At 36.0% G+C, this 20,712-nt stretch overlaps 1 protein-coding gene across 2 annotated transcripts in view; it reads right to left on the reverse strand.

The window, feature by feature from the left end:
* Myo61F (unconventional myosin 61F) overlaps positions 1 to 20,712 on the reverse strand; it is a 51,841-nt gene that overhangs the window by 4,080 nt on the left and 27,049 nt on the right. Inside the window, exons 1-15 of one of the 2 annotated variants that reach the window (XM_073093464.1) lie at positions 13,076 to 13,198; positions 12,170 to 12,326; positions 11,709 to 11,824; positions 8,937 to 9,007; positions 8,093 to 8,484; positions 7,612 to 7,821; positions 5,862 to 6,124; positions 5,464 to 5,633; positions 3,313 to 3,467; positions 3,002 to 3,142; positions 2,564 to 2,705; positions 2,070 to 2,187; positions 1,602 to 1,715; positions 946 to 1,187; positions 281 to 550 (exon numbers count right to left, since the gene is read on the reverse strand). In XM_073093464.1, the coding sequence (XP_072949565.1) occupies positions 281 to 550; positions 946 to 1,187; positions 1,602 to 1,715; positions 2,070 to 2,187; positions 2,564 to 2,705; positions 3,002 to 3,142; positions 3,313 to 3,467; positions 5,464 to 5,633; positions 5,862 to 6,124; positions 7,612 to 7,821; positions 8,093 to 8,484; positions 8,937 to 9,007; positions 11,709 to 11,824; positions 12,170 to 12,326; positions 13,076 to 13,140 (2,626 nt within the window). In that variant the 5' untranslated portion in view covers positions 13,141 to 13,198. Of the gene's footprint in view, positions 1 to 280; positions 551 to 945; positions 1,188 to 1,601; positions 1,716 to 2,069; positions 2,188 to 2,563; positions 2,706 to 3,001; positions 3,143 to 3,312; positions 3,468 to 5,463; positions 5,634 to 5,861; positions 6,125 to 7,611; positions 7,822 to 8,092; positions 8,485 to 8,936; positions 9,008 to 11,708; positions 11,825 to 12,169; positions 12,327 to 13,075; positions 13,199 to 20,712 lie in introns of those variants that run through there. The other variant, XM_073093465.1, reaches the window with a different exon arrangement.

A 20,712-nucleotide genomic window follows, 5' to 3' on the forward strand; every position in this document is an offset into this window, starting at 1 on the left:
TATTGTCGTTATTAGGCGTCTACAGCCGAAATAAAATCTTTAATAATATAAAGATAAAGTCTAATACAATGATTTGCCTTTAGATTCCTGAGCATTGCATTGTTGCTATAAAATAGGAATAGATAAGATGACAATGTCTTCAAAAGCTCTTGCATATTATAATGCTTTAATTTTTTTTAATTTATACTAACTTCTCAATGGAAAGAGGTAATAATCAAGACATAAATTTTTAATCTTTGCCGTATTTGCTTGTATACTTTTAATATAGACTTCAATTTACCCTTAAACATCTTCTCAGCGAGCACCTTAAGCTCGAACTGTTTCTTGTCCTGCGGGGAGAGCGCGAGCCGATACTTCCTGGAGAGATGAGCTCTGTGCAGGCGGTGCAGCTCGCGCGACGCCTCCTGGCAGGTGGCGGGGCACGGCGGCCACGTCAGGTCGAGGACTTTGGTCGGCAGCCGCGTGGACAGACGCTTCAGCCAGTGCACCTTCGCGATGCCGAGGAAGCGACGGTTCTCTGGTGTCTCTGGGCCGTTGCGGGTTATGAAGCCTGTCGAAGAATGTTAAGGTTAGAGAAGTGGAATGTAGTGCTAGATGGGCTTGGTTTGGATTTTGATCTATGACGGTTTGGAGTTCGAATTCAACTTAAGACTCTAGTTGGGTACGTTAAGAAACTATTTTCACTTGATTTAAAGGTTAAGGACAAACTTCACGAAGAAATCTACATGCATGAAAAAATGTGATACCTATCGTACCGTATCGCATGTGATATATGCCTACTAGTATTTATATACCATGATGGAATGACCTGAACCTGTCTCGCTCCGGGAGGAGACCTATGTCAAGTTATGGTGGCAGTAATGCTACGATGATGAAACGTGATTAATACTAATAATAACCCTTTCTACCAACATTTTCTAAAGTGATTTGATAAACGTTTCCTACCTTTGATAAACGACCTGATGACGTCAGCGGCCTTTCTCCTGCGATCCCTTAGTCTCTGCGCCAGGAACCGCCTCACCCACTTCTGGATGACGATGGCCGCGGCCCTCATCTTGAGGTACTGCTTCCTTTGCCAGTAGCCTCGCCAGCGGCTCTGGATGATGGTCGCGATGTCGTTCTTCTTGATCTGGTAAGCGTCTTCAGTTTCGAACAGTGTTTTCGGGAAACGGATGAAGATTTTCGTGCTGGAAAGAAATTGGATAAGAATTATGAGTCTTGGTGAAGTCGGTTAAGAATTCGAATTTATTTCTGTTGAAGATTTATTAAATTTATTACTTAGTAAAACGTAGTAAAGTAGTAGTTAGTGGCCTTAAATCGGAAGCTCAATTTTTTAGTTATTCGAGAGTCTAAACAAGCTATACCTAATCAAAATACAGCCCTAGGTCATCTTTAGTATTTCCGCTAAGAAACAGCCTAAGTTTAGCCATTTTCAACTTTAGTTTATATAAGTGACATAAAAATTAAACAACTTATTGTTAAATTTAATTATACAGTAGGTGAAAAAATTAAGTCAGATTGAGATAAACATTTTGAAATAACATATGAACACTATTCGTGTTGTTCATTTGCAATATTTTTATACAATATTGTATACTCACTTGCCCAGCCTGTAATCCTCCCTGTCATAGTTGAGTACTTCGACTAGTTTTTGCACGCCCATTCTCGCTGGGCCCTGGTAGTTGGGCCAGGTCTCCGAGCTCAAGCACTTGTATCTGGGGGATAATTTTTTTTTTAAATATTAAGGCGATTTCTACCAACAAACAATATTCCAAATAATGGGCACTTAAACAAGAAGTAATAGATTTTTAATTCAAAATTTGAATATTAGTATTGTAATGTTTCTTCCGTGGTAGGTAGACCGAAGACTTAAAGAAGCCGCTGGATTCAGAGGGCACGGGGCAGACTATTTCCAACAGTGGACTTTAGATATGCTGATAGATGATTTTCTTTTATTCCTCCAAGTCCAGATTCTATTAATATTCTGCCATAGTTTGTGTTATTTATTGTAGAAATCCACACAGATTTACAGACATTTTGAATGTAATGAATGAAGTAATAATGGTTACCTCTCAAGGAAGGCGTCGTAAGTCCTCCTGTATGCGAAGCCAGCTCGCCGCACGCGCAGATTCTCCATCAGACCGAGATACTTAACTTGATGTGACACTAGCTTGTCATCGAATTGCACTGGAAAAATATTTGAATTTTTAGAGAGATCGGATTTATGTTTCATGAATGTAATGCTTTTATACTCCACATGTGATGGCGCCACCTGTTTTGAATTACGGCGTCTCTCATGCGAAAGTAAGCAAATAACTAGCAGAGTACGGTTAATTCCTCAGACATAAGCTTTTCATCTAACAAACACATCTTCTTTCACCCAAAGTACAACCAATGTATGTTCCATTTCTGAACGGACAAGAGTGTTTCTTCGTTTCTTGGGAATTGGTGAACAAGGTTTAGTTATTATTTGTTTACTTAAGAACATCTTCAGTGACATCAAACCTCCCAGTTCAAACGAATATTAGCGTCTAATAAACATGGGTTTGTTATTAACACTCACTAGGTTGCTTGAAGTCATTTGGCTTGATACACCGGATGTAGGATGGCTCCTTGCTGCTCAGGATCTTGATCAGCTCGTTGAGCGAGTTCTTGAACTGCGTTATCGCTGTCTCTGGACGTTTCTTGCTGGTCAAGTTCAGATCCTGGAATAAAATATATGATAAATAAAAGCCACTGAATTTAAAACAACGGAAGCCAACGGTTTATTTGAAACTATTATATTTTTTGCATATTTTTTGAACTGACTGCCTATTTGGTATTCCGAATTTGAAGGATGTATAAACAAACCTTATGTTGTACTTTAGCAAGCAATTTTATGTTACCAATTTTTGTTCCATCGTGCGTGTGCAACCTATTTCGTCTTTTGCTACATCTAATTAATGTAAATAAGTGCACATAACTTTAGCAGTAAAAAATAGCATTTGAAAAATAAAACTACCTTGAAACAGGACCCTACGATGGCGTTTCCACTGGACGCCATGAGACTTTGGATATCACGGAACAGCAGATCGTTGTTCTTCTCCAAGAAAGTGCTGACGTTGTAGGTCACTTCTCCGGCATAGTGGACCAGGCAGAACTCCTGAAGGATAACGAGAATTCATTTTAAGTAATGAAAGTCAAAGTAAAATTATGTGTGATTGCTTCCTTTATGATCTTTGAGCGAAAGCAAAATTTCGTAAGTTCGTGATTAGTTACTTAGATGGTAGTCTGTCTTCCATGCCCTATTGAATTGTATTTGAATGTACTCACATCTCGCCCCATGGTCTTCTGCGTGCGGATGTCCATCTTGCGGTGCGATTTGTAGTGCTTGTGGCCGTCGAGGTGCTGCGTCAGCTTCTCCAGGAACGACGCGTCGGTGGCGTCGCCCGGCCGCAGGCACTCGTCGTCCAGGATTGCGATTATACCTGGAAGGATTCAAGGATATTTTATGTTTGTTTGGTAGACTCATTCCACACTTTGTGCGTATGGTGTATATGGTTGTTAGACATTGATTAGTATTTGTCATTAAACTACCTTTTATAAATCATCGACTTATTAACCTTACACTGTTGTATTCAATTCTCTAGTAAGATATATTAAAATTTAGGACCTCAGAGGTACGTAAGAATTCGAAATATCTTTCAGGTGGTTTCATGAAGGTGGTACAATCCTTTGTGGTTCGACTCCGGCGGCACCACCGCCACACCTATTTCTACCTAATAACACCAGTGTTAGGCGCTGCTGTGTTCCGGTTTGAAGGGTGTGGTAAGGGAGACAGACTTTTCCGAGGCGTTCCAGCTTAGTCCTCAGGGGTAGCGGCGCATCTGTGGCCGACCTCAGGTAGGAATATCTAATCCTATCTGGGGTTCATTACAGATGTCCATGGGCGGCAGTAGCCACTTACCATCAGGTGGACTGCATGCTCGTCGGCTATTCCTATATTATAAAAAAAAAGGTAGAATTGAATATTGTTTTGATTTTTAGACGTAAACTATCGACTTTTAACACGTTAGCTGCGGAACGCGGCTTAAAACACCTCGTCCATGTCTGGTCGTTATAGCGGTAAGAAAAAACTTTAACTTCTCTGTGGTGCGAGAGGCATAACTTCCGTCTGGTTCAGTGTAGGAGAGTGATAACTATATGTTTGTGATGTGCTACTGATTCCTAGTTCTATGGTACACCAACCTAATGTCGGGTTTGTTAGACCTCGTACCGCACTGAACAAATAATAATGCTAACACAGTGCGGAACGAGGTTGGGAACGCCACGTTTCCCCACGCACCTCGTACCGCACCCCACGCTAGCTTCACGTGGTTAGTGTTGTGCAACGCAGTCGAGGCTGCGTAGCGACGAAGTAGGACCGCTATCTTTATGTTGAAAATTATCATGTCGAAACGTTGCCGAAAAAAGTTGATCATGGAGGAAGATGAAGAAAAACCGGTTGAAAAATCTGAGCCAGAATCAGAATACAGGAAGATATTTCAAAAACAGGTAAGTCACAAATATACTCTGTCTAGGTGAAAGTCCAGTAGTGAGACTTGGCAGGCTAGGCGTATATCTGTATAGTAAGAAATTACATTATAGATAATTACGTTTCCTGTTATGGTTCAAACAAAAGTTAAGTAGTTACATTATTGATATAGGAAACGTAGGCAAAATCGTTACCGAGTATTCCGATTACTCTTTACCCTAATCTACTCGCTCCTACTTTTCAGAATCCACTGCAAAGAAAGCACATCATCTCGATAAGGGTCCAAAGAAGAAGAGATGTGTCGGATGCTACGAAAAACTCCGCACATTCTTGACATGTCGTGAGGCAGACAAAAAAACCAAAAAAAAAATCTCACGGAATGCACTGTTTGCAAAAAACCTTATTGTCTGAAATGTTTCAATGAAAAACATCCATAACTTTTCCCCTTTTTGTATTCATTCTGTCCATAACGTTGATAAATAAAAACAATAAAATAAAATCGATATTTATTTTCCCATCACTAAATTATATGGAAACCTGCCATTTTTCAGTGCGGTCCGAGGTGCATTAGACCCACATTTTATTTTACCCATAGAATCTAAAGTAACGAATTTAACCAAGGGCGGCGGCAGTTTTAGGTTAATCAACTCATTGTTAATAATAATCAAGACAAAAGCCATCGATTTTGTCTTATTTGGCGCCAAAAAAAGGATTTTAGTCTCCTTCGGGCGGTGGGATTTAACACGCCTCGTGCCGCCACAATGTCGGATATAGGACGAGGTTTAAAACAACTCGTAACGCAGTAATGGAAAGTACAGAAAAATCTGTGCCGCAGGGAACGTGTTAAGTTATGTTAATTTTAAAAACTTTATCAAAACAAATCGATTTAAAAACAAAACTATTAAAAAACCTATTCATCAAGAATTTCGCTGTATTGAAATTAATATTACCTCGATGCCTCGCCTCGATGAGGTCGCAAATGACGATGTTGTTGAAGTACTCCACGGGCTCCCACTCGATGCCCTCTCGCAGGTACTCCTCCTGCTCCTGCTTCAGCGTCAGCTGGATGAACAGCTGTTGCAGCTTCTCATTGCAGTAGTTGATGCAGAATTGTTCGAAACTGCACAACGTTACATCGATGCGATTAGAACAAGCATGATCATTTTGAGTATTATGTTTAATACCAATGTTGCTTTGTTTAAGAAAGTGTGATAACATGAGATGTCCCCATTAAATTAAGTACTGGGTAAAATATACCTACTGTCAATTTAAATTTAGAAAGTGAAAATAATCAAAGTCTATAATGTTGCCAAATGGGTAAATGCATTAACTTTTGCAGTCAAATCACCTGTTCTTTGGGAAGATCTCGAATCCATAGATATCGAGGATACCAATCACTGAAGACCAGTTGTCCTTTTCCTTAGGAGCAAGAGACGAGTTCAGTCGTGCCACCAGCCAACTGAAGTGCTTCTCGTAGATGGCTTTGGCGAGGGCGTCTCTGGCGTACTGTGCCTGCTCGATGTCCAAGGGAGTGTTGACGACGTCACCTCTAGCCTCGATGGTACGGCTCGTGAGAGACTCGCGGAGTTTGATTGCGTCCACTCTGAGGAGCTGTGGAAACATTACCGTTTGACTTAAAGTTATTTTATCAACTTCATTGTATAGAAATTAAAGTTTGGTAAATTTGTGTAGAACAAATTTACCTTATTTAATTTAATATTTTGAGTATCGTATCATTTAGGCATTGAGTTGGTACATAGTCTCCGAAACAGCTCAGCCGATTTTAATGCTATTTTGTGTGCGAGAATGGTTGAAATTAGCATGAAAGATTGGATACTTTTGGAAGCGATAGGTGGCTCTTTTATCGCGACATATGTTTTTGTGGCAGGATTAAATATGCCTGGGGTCGCTGGTACTGTAATCATTTTATATAAATATATTTTCATGTATTATATGTTTTAGTGATTATTTATTTATAAATTTCATAGCAGCCTAAAGGAAGTGATACCAAATGTTTCCGAATGAACTGTGGTTAATCGGTTTGATAACTAAGGTCATTGGAATGATAGATAATAATTTTAATTTACGACGCTAACTTTTTTGTAAAGTTATTAGTCATTTATAAATTACATGCATAATCCATTATAGCTTATATAGAGTCTCCATATAGAGTTTATACTACATGAGCGATCTATCGTTTTACAAAAATTATATATCGTAACAATTTTGTAAAGTAATTAATTAACCGACGATTAAAATGCATGCGTTAAGAATTCCAATTTTTTACTTGTTCCGTAACCTACTTCTCGTGAGATAACATCTCCACAATCGTATGCGGTAACGTCGTCCAATACAATGGTCTCCACATCTATAGATACCACTATCAACACAATCGTAAGTGAAGGAGATCGTAAAAGTATTTACATAAGCAATTTAGAACAATGGGCCTAGCGTCGAGCCTTGTAGCACACCGCGCTCCAAAATCTATTCAGACGTACGTTGATGTAAATACAAGACGAGCATTAGCAAAATAATAAACATTGCCGTTTACAAGCGATGGATAGATTAGAAGGTATCTAGTTGTTGTTTATTTTGTACTACGAACAGTTGCTCAATGTCTAATGCATTAGCTAAGATGGTATCCTCACGTCTCTCGCGACTTACGTAATGCCTCAATTAGGTCATATTGTTGAAATTTTGTCATTATTTTTCATTATTTATATTATTTGTAATGGAAGCAGGTTACGTTAATTACGAATGGATATTTTAATGACAAAATGAAACTTTTGTAGGTCTTTACTAATTTTTACCTATTACAATGTTGAACCAATATTGTTCCAATCGCAACCAGGTGTCGTACTAATTTTTGTAACATTTAAATAATATACACCAAGACTATTTTCAAGTTTGGGATGTTTTCTTGTAATACAACGTTGAACTAATTTAACAGTTGAAACTTTAAGTTCTGAAAAGTTCTACTAACTGGTATAGTGTGATCGGATACCATCGCCACACCTATTTCTAGCAAATTTATGGAGTAGTTCTAGCGTTCCTTACTTATTATTTCTAATTTACATTTGTAGATGAATTTTACTTACATCAGCCACATTCCCACTGTTAGCGTCGTGATTAAGGATTTCGGCGTAACCCTTGTCGTTTTGCACGAACTTGACGTTCCCGAGATGCAACACAGATGCGACAATCTCGAACATATCCCTCTGTTCAGCTTCTCCGATTTCGATAACCTTCATCGCCTCTTGTACGATACGGAACTGCTGGGCGTCATTCATCTTCTGGTTCATTGGTCCCTGAGAAAAACATACGCAGATTTAGGTATCATGTGTATCAATTTAATTTTGAGTAAGAAGGGAAATAAGAAAGAAAGAAAGTTGGATAAATAGTTGTTATTACACACATTTTTATTTTCTATTTTCCGTAGTTTGAAAAGGCTTCTAATTGTGACGTTAATGTAAAATTAATGAAGATAATTAATCATATTCCTATTTTCACGGTTGTGTGATAAATTAATTAATTAAATTCAGAATAGAAATCAATGAAATAAATAATAAGGTAACTTACCACATCAGTCGTGTATTTATATACTTCGGGTCTTCCTTGTAGCCTCAAATGCCTCTGCAAGTCTTGGTCTGCTCCCGCCAGCAATTGGTAGAAGATGTGGAAGTTTCTTTCGCCAGACATCTGACTGACAACCCTCGACTTCTCCAGAAGGTAGTTGAGGATGTGACCTCCTTCGGGGGCACCTTCATAGTTGAATTGAATGTCCATATACTTTCCAAATCGACTGGAGTTGTCATTTCTATGAGTTTTGGCGTTTCCAAAAGCTTCCAAAAGCGGGTTGCTTTGTAAAAGTTTGTCTTTAACTGTTTCGACATTGCGAAGGTGGTTCGTACGAGCTGCGATATATTCTAAGACTTTCTTCGATGCTTCAGTCTTACCGGATCCAGACTCGCCTGTGTACGAAAAATGTATGTTATTTCCGTTCTATCTACGAAATAGTTGGTCATCGCATATAATATCTACTAATTATTTATTATATCTTACCTAATTCTAATGGTTATCAGATTAGTATTTGTGTGAAGATTGCCGCGTTATCGACACTTCATTCCAGACGCAACACTTAAGATTGTTATAATATTCACTATTATTAATTTAAAACAAAAAAAAAAAACGTTCGAAGGTACAAATCTTAGTGCTTCGATTTATCTCAAATTAATGTTATATTCGGGCTTCATATTTCAATTTAAAATGTATGGACTGGCTTTCGATAGGTATCCAACGTCTATAGAGTCGACTAGGTCTTTTTGTCTTTTAACATAAATTCGGTATTTACTTTCTGCTTGATAATGGAATAAGTACCTAAATGATTTTGATAAAAAATAAAATAAACCATTACGTTTCTTACCTGAAATTAATATACATTGTTCTCTGTGCTCATATACCAATGATCGGTATGCATTGTCGGCAATAGCAAATCTGTAACAAAATCGAAAACCTATATTAACTATTCATCATCATCATCATCAACAACCCATTACTGTCCCACTGCTGGGCACGGGTCTCCTCTTATAATGAGAAGAATTAGGCCATAGTCCACCGCGCTGGACAAGTGCGTATTGGTAGACTTTACATACCTTTGAGATTTTTTTTTTATAAATCTCTCAGGTATGCAGGTTTCCTCACGATGTTTTCCTTCACCGTTTAGCAAGTGATAATTAATTTCTAATACGCACATAACTTTGAAAAATCAGAGGTGCGTGCCTGGGATTTGAACCTCGGACCCCTCGGTCGAGAGGCCGAGTTTCTTAACCACTAGGCTATCACCTAGTGGTTAAGAAACTTATATTAACTATTATTTTTTTATAATTATAATTTATTATATTTATATTTAAATTAAATATTTATATCATATATTTTTAACAAAAAAATATTAAACCATAAGCTAAGAGCCAAGATAGTAGTGTTCTACCTAATATTTAAAAAAATGGAATTTGTGTTTCACTCTAAGATTATTCTTATTTATAAAAAAACTCTCTTAAATGTCATAACAATCTTGTTAAGTTCTAACAATTCTAATTTTGTTTATCAGAAGTATCGGCGTCAACTCAATAATCAATCGTTATCGAAGGATAACAAGATAATAGAAGATGTTATCAAGATATTAAGGCTGCTAAGTACCGCTCTTCATATAACTAGCTACGGCATGTACCTATAGAGTTATGGACTTGTTTACTACATTTATGTAAACTATAATTTTATCACTCAAAGTTTCGTAAGTGTCCTTATACGTCTGAAAAATTCAAAAGTATATGATATCTTCATCATGTACTTATGCCACATTATTTATTTTCATCTGATTCGCCATGTTTTTTTTATATCCATTATAATTGTGTTACGGTTTTAAAATCCACTTGAATTATATTGGATATTTGTAAACGTCGTATCTAAATCATTGATTGACATTATCGCTGTCTGAAAATTATTGTAGTACAGTACTGTCATTGTATTATTGCAGTACTGTTCAAGTACACGTTAAAATTTTTCAAATCTGAGCAAATGGTCCAATGTTTCATTTTTGTTTTTAAAGTTAGCAGCAAATGTTCGTTCCTATTTTGTAACTTTTACATTATATCATATCAAAAATAAGAAAAATGTACTATAAATAACTCATCATCATCAGCAACCCATTAGTGTCCCACTGCCGGGCACGGGTCTCCTCTCATAATGAGAAGAATTAGGCCATAGTCCACCGCGCTGGCCTAGTGCGTATTGGTAGACTTCACATACCTTTGAGATTTTTTTAATTCACTCAAGTGTGTCGATTTCCTCACGATGTATTCCTTCACCGTTTAGCAAGTGATAATTAATATCACATGTAAATAACACTTCTATCTGTTATAAATGAAGCTTATACTTATTATCTAACTAGAAAATTATTAAATAGTTAAGTTCTACAAGTGCCTACACATTTTTATTCATTCTGATGATACCTAATCATCAACACGCTCCTATTAAGTTGTAAAATGGTGTATAGCTTTGCATGATTAACATATTATCACGCCGATTGCACTGCCCCAAAACTATGGAGAATTTTATCATTACTGACCAATATAATCTGTCTGATAATTTCCGATATTATATCGATTTCAGGTACACATACTATAGTTATAATATTATAGGTACAAGATGGTTATCGAGTTGCATTTAGTCCTTGTCTGCAATTTACATGCGTCGATTAATGATTAATTCTAAAGATATTGTCGAATTTTCCTCAATCTTATTAATAAACAATTAACATGGTGTTGTAATTACTACAATTAGGTTTTATATTTTAACCCCTGTTCTATTCCCTGAATTTGAAATTAATTATTGAATAAGTGTTAATTGCATAAGCTATTTGAATCCGACTTAGTTAAATATTGTTATTAACATTTATAAAAATCTTTACATCACATATTACAATAGTATCTACACAAAGGTATTTATGATCTGTCGTCATAGTATAATTTTATTAATAAAAAACGAAATAACAGTAACACTGTAGGTAGGTACCTACGTATTTCTTATAAAGCAGTAGTTACTGTTCCAGATATTTTTATAGGTACAGGACATATCTATTTTGTATATCGTATATGATAGTTATCAGAGTTTACGTCAACGAGTATCACACTTTTGTAAATATCGCGATATCGTTATTTAATCATTACGTCGTTTTTTGTGGATGAAATCATCAGTGAGTAGGTACCAAAAATGCATTTCATGTGCAAATATTACATTTGAACGATATAAAGTGTAATCCTAGCTTTCCTTTAGTAAATAAATTCTACCATTCATTAAAATAATTTGTGCTCTAATAGTGACGATTGCAACGATTATGTGTCACACTGGAGTCCTTCTTACAATGGGACCTAAACCGTGCTTTTATTTTCGAGGGGAAAACCTTCAAAAGGCAGTGCCGTAGGAGCGACATTGACATTTACCGCACTAAAACCCCCTGGGTGACGGTCCTCGGCGCTTGGTAGAAGACTAATTGGTGAAAGGAGAGATAGATTAATTACCGAATGTCTTAGATCTGGGACCAAGGAAGCTTTCATATAATTTGGTCTTTAGTGTATACCAATCATCTATCCATTTTTTAAATACCTAATTATTACAAATAAATATAGACGGTACTTACACATGGGGAGGAGCTTCGAAGAACGCCTTCTTGTAGTACAACTTGGTCTTCTCTTCTGTGTAGATAGGCAGGTTCTTGTAAGGATTGACGGAGATCAACACATTGCCGATATACGTCTGAGGACAAAAAATATGAGTTGGTTTTATATGTTATTTTTACTGGCTAGTATTGATCACTTTTTCTCTCTTGTTAAAATAGTACCTAAAAGTCAAAAAACTTCTGAGGGCGTTGTTGATATATAACTTTTTAAGGTAGTAGATATTCTCGTGGCTCATCTGCGGCACCACCACCACTATAATAATTTTTGCCTTGTTCTGGTTTAGGAGCAGATACACTTCCACGAAGTATTCCAAGCGCCAATGCTTCAGTTAGACTATCCTATTTGGGGTTGATTAAAGACGTCTATTGGCGGTGACCTACTAGATCAACTGCAAGCTTGTTCGTAATAAAAAGATACTTACATAAATAAGATTCTCATTGAACCGCTTGCGCAGGTTGTCAATGAACGCAGCTTCGGAGCGGAAGTCCTCCAGCAGCACGAAGTCCTGCACGCCGACCCGCTCGCGGTGCTGTAGTGCGTGCTCCATCACGCCCTGCACCGACACCGCACGCAGGACCCTGTGAAAAAATGAGTTTATTAAACGCTGCTCATATTGAATGTGGGTTTCTCACCATATAGGTGACATATGGTTATACTTTTAAAATTAGAGATTGTCTAGCGACCCAAATTTTGATGACATCGATAACTATAATCTATCGCTCAAATAATAGGCATAAAATGCAAATCGCTTACCTCGCTCCTAAATCGTTAACGACACCCCATTTTTTTTAATCCTTCATCACCCTCCTGTACACTTTGAGAAACACCAACATATAGGTACATATATAGACCATAGACAAGTAGCACATGCTAGCAAATATCGGATGATTATTTCGATTGGACTTAAAGAAAGACTGGAACTTCTTGAAGAATACAAAATTCTGCCAATTTGTCGAAACACGGAATGCACTTGTACAATGAAAATCGAACCGATTGCAACAGATGGCGCAAATAAGAATTTTGTTAATCTACATTGTTGTGCGATGTAACTTGAAAAACAAAAAAAAATTGATATTCACATAAAAAGTTGACATTTTCAATAATCTTAAACCTGAGTTTTGACAATTTCATCAAACAAATCACGATATCCCTATTTTGGAACTCCTAAGGAATTATTCGAATAAGGTAAATTAATATCTTCTATATATCTGTTTTATCCTTAATCAACACATAGGCACATTAGGTACTGATGGACAGTACCTAATATGCGTAGAAAAATCGCAACAACCACGAAAAATTACTTTCTACGAAAATTGAAAATCCTCACCGCTGCTTCTCAATCCTGGACAGCAACCAGTGGTAATCGAGACTCTCAACGTCACTGAACCCCATTCCGAATGAACTTTATTTATACACATGAGCTTAACACCAACTCTGAGTAGCGACTGATAATAGTAAGTTGTTAATAATAACGGTAATGAGTGGGAACAGTACACAAAATGTCATTACCAGACCGCCGGATGCGTAATCGCGAAATTTAATGAAATCACAACTTAATTTATATTGTTGTTTAGTTTGTTAACAATAACAAGCATTGCTCCGTAATTAATGTTGTTTATGTTTTGAAAAATATTGTTTAGTGATTTGTGTTTTTGAAAATTAAGAATTGAAAGTTAATTGTTGGCAATTTTGGCAATTATACTAAATATGTGTTAGATGTTTTTATTTAGGTGATCACGTTAATTTTAAACATAAATTCATAAATAGGGCAATGTAAAAAAATCTAGATTATGGGGTTTTTATCTTACGGATAAATGAATATAGGTACACAGTACACATATGGGACGCATATAACAACATACCTATTGTATAGTCTTTTAAATTAATATAAAATCTCATTTCACAAATTTGTTTCGCTGATATAAATTTTTATTGTAGGAATAGAATCAAGTTTTATACCTATATAAATGAATTTGATTACATTTGATTGGAAAGATCTCTTAAGTTTTAGGACATTTTATGTACCTACTAGCTGACCCGGCAAACGTTGTGTTGCCATATAAATAAAAAAATGTGAACAACCCTTATAACTTAGGGGTGAACAACCCTTATCACTTAGGGGTATGAAAAATAGATAGTAGCGGATTCTCCGACCTGAATATGCATATAAAATTTGGTGAAAATCGGTAAAGCCGTTTCGGAGGAGTACGGTAACTAACATTGTGACACAAGCATTTTATATATAAGATATAAAAGGTCGTAAAAGGTATGCTTTTTAATATAGGTAATTAAGTTATTGATTAAGTATGAAGTAATAAATTAAAGATATTACATAATGAAGCTATGATGGAGTAGTACGATCAATGGATCTGTAACTCGTGACTAGGACGATAATAGTTCCTATAACGCTTAGCTCCGGTCAATGTATCCTTATCTTTATTGCAAGATTCACATCACGTTTCTCATGTAGTTACAACGCCCGTTGGTTGAGTCATGCCACTCATGGCAGTTTTGGAAACACGTGTTATGTACCATATACATAACACCAATGATATTTAAAACAATAGATATGTTACCTCTCTCTGTCACTTTACTTGTGGAAGGAATACGTTGTCTCTTTTTTGTCACTTACGTAATCATGGAGGACCAAACACGAAAAATAATCAAAATATTTATTATATTTCTTTCTTCTCATTTACTTGTGATGTGTGATTTCATAAAGCTTGGTTTTTTGTGTCAATTACTACGCCGGGTGAGAGCGACTGGAGTCGATGTACACCAATTGGTGTATTTTGTATGTTTCAAGTTTTGCCCGTTAGTAACGTATCTTAAATTTATATCAATGGATAAGGCACATGAGAACCGTACGACATATGAGAAGTTACATGAAACTTTGAATGGTACGGCTTTACAAGTCTTGGATAGAAACGCAAGAGGAAAGCTCTCGAAAGTTTGTCAACGAGGTTTATAGTAGGTAAGTATTAAGTACCCTTCGTAATATTATATTTCTTCCACGTTTGTATTTGTTTAATTCGAAATTTTGTAAGTTTTAGAGTTTGGACATTGCTTTTACGTTAGTAGAGTCAATCCACAGTCTATTTTACTTTAGTTACCAATCCACTACTATCCCACTGTTGGGCACGGGTCTCGTCAAAAATAGGGTTTTTAGGTCATGGTTCACCGTGCTGGTTATTGAATTGGTAGACTTCACACACCTTTGGGAACTTGTTCAAGGAGCTCTCAGGCATGTAGGTTTAGTCACGATGTTTTCTTTCACCGTTACAGCACGTGATAATTATTTTATAATACAAACAAAATAGCGGTGCGTGCCTGGGTCCCAACCTCGGTCTCGCCGATCTAAAGGTCGAATTTTAACCGTTAGGCTAAGCCATTAGGCATTACTGCCTTTGCATTTCTATGCTAGTCGCTTTCCTAGATGAGCGTAGCCGGGTTTAGTAAATGTTTTAGGCCTCCCCCGGTCTGAGGAGAACCCTGCGGAAGATATAAAAAGGGTTGCAGATACGCTAGAAACTAAAATAAATGTATAAGCTCTAAGTTTTGTTTGCTTGGTCAAAAAGGTTGCAGTGCATTCCCAAATTCCTGCAACGCACGCACTGTATATTACACGATCGTTTTCAGCGTTTCCCCCCCCTATAATTTAATTATCACTGCAGTTAAAGGCATGAGGTTTCGTATGTAAATTCATATTACTTTTAGTATACATAGAAGGCTCACGACAAGATATAAAGACACGATATAGGTAGTCCTACTATAACGTATCGCAGTCTTCTTACAACCGACAAAGTATGCACGGCCGCTGCTGCGAGGAAGGGAACCGTGATATTTTGTGGGAATGTCAACGCGCTGGCATTATCGTAAATACCACGGATATTGTCTACATTCTTTATGAAGACATTACGCTTGCTTGGGTGGATTTGCACGACGCACGTCTATCGTTTTACATAAAGAAAATATGTTAAAGATTTTCACAAATGGTTGTCGTAACAAAGTATTTTAACTTTACTTCCTTAATACTTATGTTGAATAAACGCAAAGATAACGTAATAGTAAAAAAAATGAATACATCTTGTGTTAAATTACCTTGTGTGTATTCTTGTAAATAAATATCAAAATATTTTATTATTATAAAATTATTTACAAAATTATTTTTGAGTGTTGTTGTCCGGCTTAATCTACCAACCCTTCCCTAGATGTTCTATCGTCGAGAAATAGTGACAAAAGAAATTCCATAAGACACCTTCTCCAAAAAAATATCTCTTACAATTTTATAATATACGCGAATGGGTAACTTCAGTACAAAACATACAATAATATTTGTTATTCATTACTTGGGTTCCAATATTGTTTGCAAAATACAGTTTTCTTCCTTAAGACTTCCTTAATAACTCTTATCCTGTTTACAAAGTTTCAATGTATGACGAGGTTTTTAAGAATTTACATATATGAATATTACACAGTATGGGTACAATTACAAAGTAAATATTATGTCTTCCTTAAAAGGCCATTGAAAATACAATAAATAAACAGTATTTATTGACGATTTGTTGGTATAGTGTAATGTACTCCGTGCCCGCAGCGTGGGGACCTTGGGCCTGTATTCGATTCCGGGCCAGGTAAATTACATTGCCATTAAAACGGTACCAAAATAATAAAAACCATTTCAATATTAAGAAAGGATAATTTATTAATTAGAACTTGCTAATTTGTTTCGGATTTTTTTTATACAAAGATATTCACAGAAAGAAATTAGTGTAGGTTTGTCTAAAAATATGAATAATTCCTATTCAATAATTTTAATTAGAAGTTTTATTTGTTGTGTGATAAAAGGTTTTATTTGTGGTGTGGTTGTAGCAAAGTAAAAGTAATCTTCGCTAAAAGTTACACTTATTTACAATTACAATTGCAATTTACAATTACAATTTACAATTATTTAGCAATTATAGACAGACACCTCAATTTTATAAACACTTATGTATATGTATATAGTACCGTGACTATTTTCCTAAACATTCACCATTACTTCCGCGGTGCGTCCTATGTTATGCGTTCTAGATGTAGGGTTGCCAAATCATCAGGAAAACGCGGGATAGTCCCGGAATTTTGTGTACGATCCTGTACGTTTACTCTACTGTTCCGAAATTCCCTATTTCTAGTTCATTCATAAAGTTACCATTAAAAACATATGGTAGAAGTTCTGCTATCAACTTTTACAAGAAGTACACTGTCTGTGTACATATACCAAAGCTCCGATCTGGGAGTAGCAGATCACGACTTGTCCTCAAATACAATCATCTAGCTTTGTTGAAGATCTTTTGCCATATTTCCTATTATCCTTCCAAGTATCCAAATTTAATTTAACTTTATAACTACAAAAATGTTCAGGTTAAATAATTGCCACCATAACCCCCTTAGATTTTAGCTCCGTAGCATTAAAGCATAACTTAGATATTTCTGAACATCCAGGAATTTGGTATATTACTGGCAACCCTCATAGGTGTGATGTCATTGCTGTAATGCATCCGATGCATGCACGACGCGTCACACATCCTTGTTTATCACGTCCGCTTGGCAATGGCACACTAACCCGATTTTAATGTGGTTTGCGCTGACATTATTATATTAAGTACAGTAATTATTTAGTCCTATGTAAATGTGTTTTTTTTCAAGCCTGGGGTGCCAAAATTTACAAAATACCTATGCATAAAAAATGAGGTACAAATGGAATTCTTGTATTGTTTTAGAGAGTTTACAATGTTAACAATTAAGTTTAATAAGAATAAATGCTTACATATGAAAATATAAGCACAAAATAGATTAAGCTACTGATCTATGCACTTTTGTCTGGGGCTTTTTTGTAATATGGAGTAGCAGACGAGCATGCAGTTCATCTGATAGTAAGTGGCTACTGCCGCCGTCTCCCTTACCCCACCCTTCAAAACGGAACACAGCAGCGCCTAACACTGCTGTTATTAGGTAGAAATAGGCGTGGCGGTGGTGCCGCCGGAGTCGAACCACAAAGGGTTCTACCACCTTCAAAAACTTATAGTTACTATAGTGAATAAGTTTTATATACCTCGAATAAGGCTATGGACTTCCCATTAACAAAATATTTTTATTGGTTAGTTAATATGTTTAAATATATATTGGATTAATTTGAATTAATGGGAATATCTATATAGCAAAAATATTCCCAAACTGTAGGAAATAGCGATAAGTCCAAAAATTATATTGGTTTCGCTTAATTGCTTGTATGCAATATTGAGTAAGTACCCTTCCTTTATACTACAGTATGTGATTGTCAATCTAGATAGGCAAGAAGCCGTAAAAGCCACGATAAATCAGCTTCGGGAATGCTTCACTGTACACAGGCCATAAATTACCCGAGAACCAAGCTTAATCCTCTTTGCTCGAAGTATTTTACTGTTTGATTTATTTAGCGTGCGATTAACTTAATACGTTGAATTCATTAATTATTATTACAATTTGGTTGTAAATATTTTGTTACTGATAATTTATGACGTAACATTTTTTTATAATATAGGAGTAGCAGACAATCCACCGGATGGTAAGTGGCTACTGCTGCCCATGGACATGTATAATCAACCCTAGATAGGAATAGATATTCCTACCTGAGGTCGGCCACAGATGCGCCGCTACCCCTGAGGAACTAAGCTAGAACGCCTCAAATGCGAGCAAATCGAAATTTGTACTTATAGGAAATGTCCAATATTTAAATTCAAATGTATTTCATTGTACATTAAGTATTACATTGAAATATAACCAAAACAACAGTGGCGTTAAAGTCAACCAAAAACATATAGGTCTCTGTCCGATAATTTCTGGACATTGAACAAACATTAAAGAAGAGTACAGGACTGTAAAAAAAGAAAACCAATGGAGTATAGAGTAGATGCACATGATTCAAGATTACAGCTTTCGAGAAGGTTAAAGTAAGGACTAATGAAAACAAATTAAAATCAAATTAATTGAAACTTTATTGAAATTAATTCGCCTTCGTTTGTTGGAATTCAACAAACACTGTTTTCCTTATTTTATTTAAAGCAATGATTTTCAAGCCGTGGTCAGCCACTAATTATCGGAGAACTAAATATAGTAATGTTATAATTAAAATTTCAATGGAACGAAACTCATTACTCAAACTATAATTTAATATAATGCCCATACGCTCATATGTTAAAACCTCCTAAGTCGTTTAAGTCGCAGTCCCCGAAAAGAACTTTCATACAGTACATACATACAAAAATACAGAATTACATACACGCGAAAATATAATCTTTCTCTCGTAGTCGGTTAAAAAGGTTGAGAAACACTGCTTTGAAACAATAATGGTAGAGACATTAATAGTAATGAATCAACCCATTCAAGTTCAAGGCGAGCACGCGTAGAAATAAAGTCGTAACGACTCATACGAGTCATAGCCGTAGTAGCTATATGTTTCATCCGGTGTTTCCTATTTCGGTGGCTTGCCGAAAACGACTGCCTGGAGTCAATCACCTTGCCCCGGCGCTGTAAACAGGGTGGCTACCTTGTTTCTGTATCCTGGACATGTCCGGCAGAGTAGCTTTAAAAGAATGTGACAAAGTAATTGCAAAACGAGAGTCTAGGATAGTAGGAGTGACAGCATCCTAAATGTACATATTTTCGATATAATAAATATTTTTCATAATTAAAAAAATACATATGAAATTACGTTATTTTAAGCTTTATAAATGTTAGGTTAATAAATGTTTACACATAGACAAGAATATACATATACAAATCACACATATAATACATATAATATAAAAATACATTACCTTGAAACATTATAAGTAGGTAAAGAATCAGAGTAATAATTTATTCTCTGATTCATACAAGCACATATGGGAGACTTTGATGTATAGTGCAAAATAATATTAGAAATAATACTTAAAATGATCAACGATAAAAAAATATTTAGCAATTTCGAAGACAATACCTTTGCATTATTTTCTATAATGGTTAAAAGAAAAGATAATTACGAAAATAATGTGTAGAGTTTTTGTTTTACGACTTATTTAACAATATTGCCAATAATGCAAGTTAAGCTTTATAAACAGGAATGTCTCTCATATGTCTAAAAATGTGGTATTCCTAATCAGTTCGCTAAATAAAGACAGCCGCACTACTTCATCACGTATTTATTTTGTGGCCACAGCAGGCCCATTTCTGTCATAGGTATACTAATTATATTGTCTATACGACAGTTCAGTGGATCTGGTTACTATCTTGGCAGATTGAAGGTGATAAAACTCTCTGTACTTCGACTTCAGTGGGACCACCGCCAGGCCTATTTCTACCTAATACCTACCTAACACTGCTGTACAGTGTAAAGCGCTTCTGTGTTCTTGTTTGAAGGGCTTGTAAGTAAGACAATATATTTTTCCAGGCATTCCAGCTTTGTTTTCAGGAGTAGCGGCGCATCTATGGCCAACCTCAGGTAGGAATCTAATTTTATCTGGGATGATTACAGATGTCCCTGGGCGGTAGTAGCCACTAACCATCACTTGGACTGCATGCTCCTCTGCTACTCCTATATTAAAAAAACTGAGGCTCTACCTTTAGTCGTTTATGGATGAGGACGACTAACATTGTATCCCTGAGGGTAGGGATACCACTTAAAAATAAATATGCCAAAAGTACTTAATGTTTAGTGATTGATTTGGTTATTGCGAGAAATCAAAAGATTAGAAGTCGTTACAGATTACAAAAGGCTTTGCTTAAATACTCTAAACATTTATCTAAATAGATTAAGTATACTTTACTTTTTTACATAAATTATGTCCGATACCTACTGTCACAACACAAATACCTATAATATCTTCGAGACTTAATAATTCCCCACTATAGTATTTCTTATGGAAATTAGAAACGAGAAATCATGGAAATCAGAAATCGCAAATT

This window comes from Epargyreus clarus, unplaced genomic scaffold, assembly GCF_041222505.1.
Source record: "Epargyreus clarus isolate Ecla_fem2 unplaced genomic scaffold, WU_Ecla_fem_2.2 ptg000004l, whole genome shotgun sequence".
Classification (NCBI taxonomy): domain Eukaryota; kingdom Metazoa; phylum Arthropoda; class Insecta; order Lepidoptera; family Hesperiidae; genus Epargyreus; species Epargyreus clarus.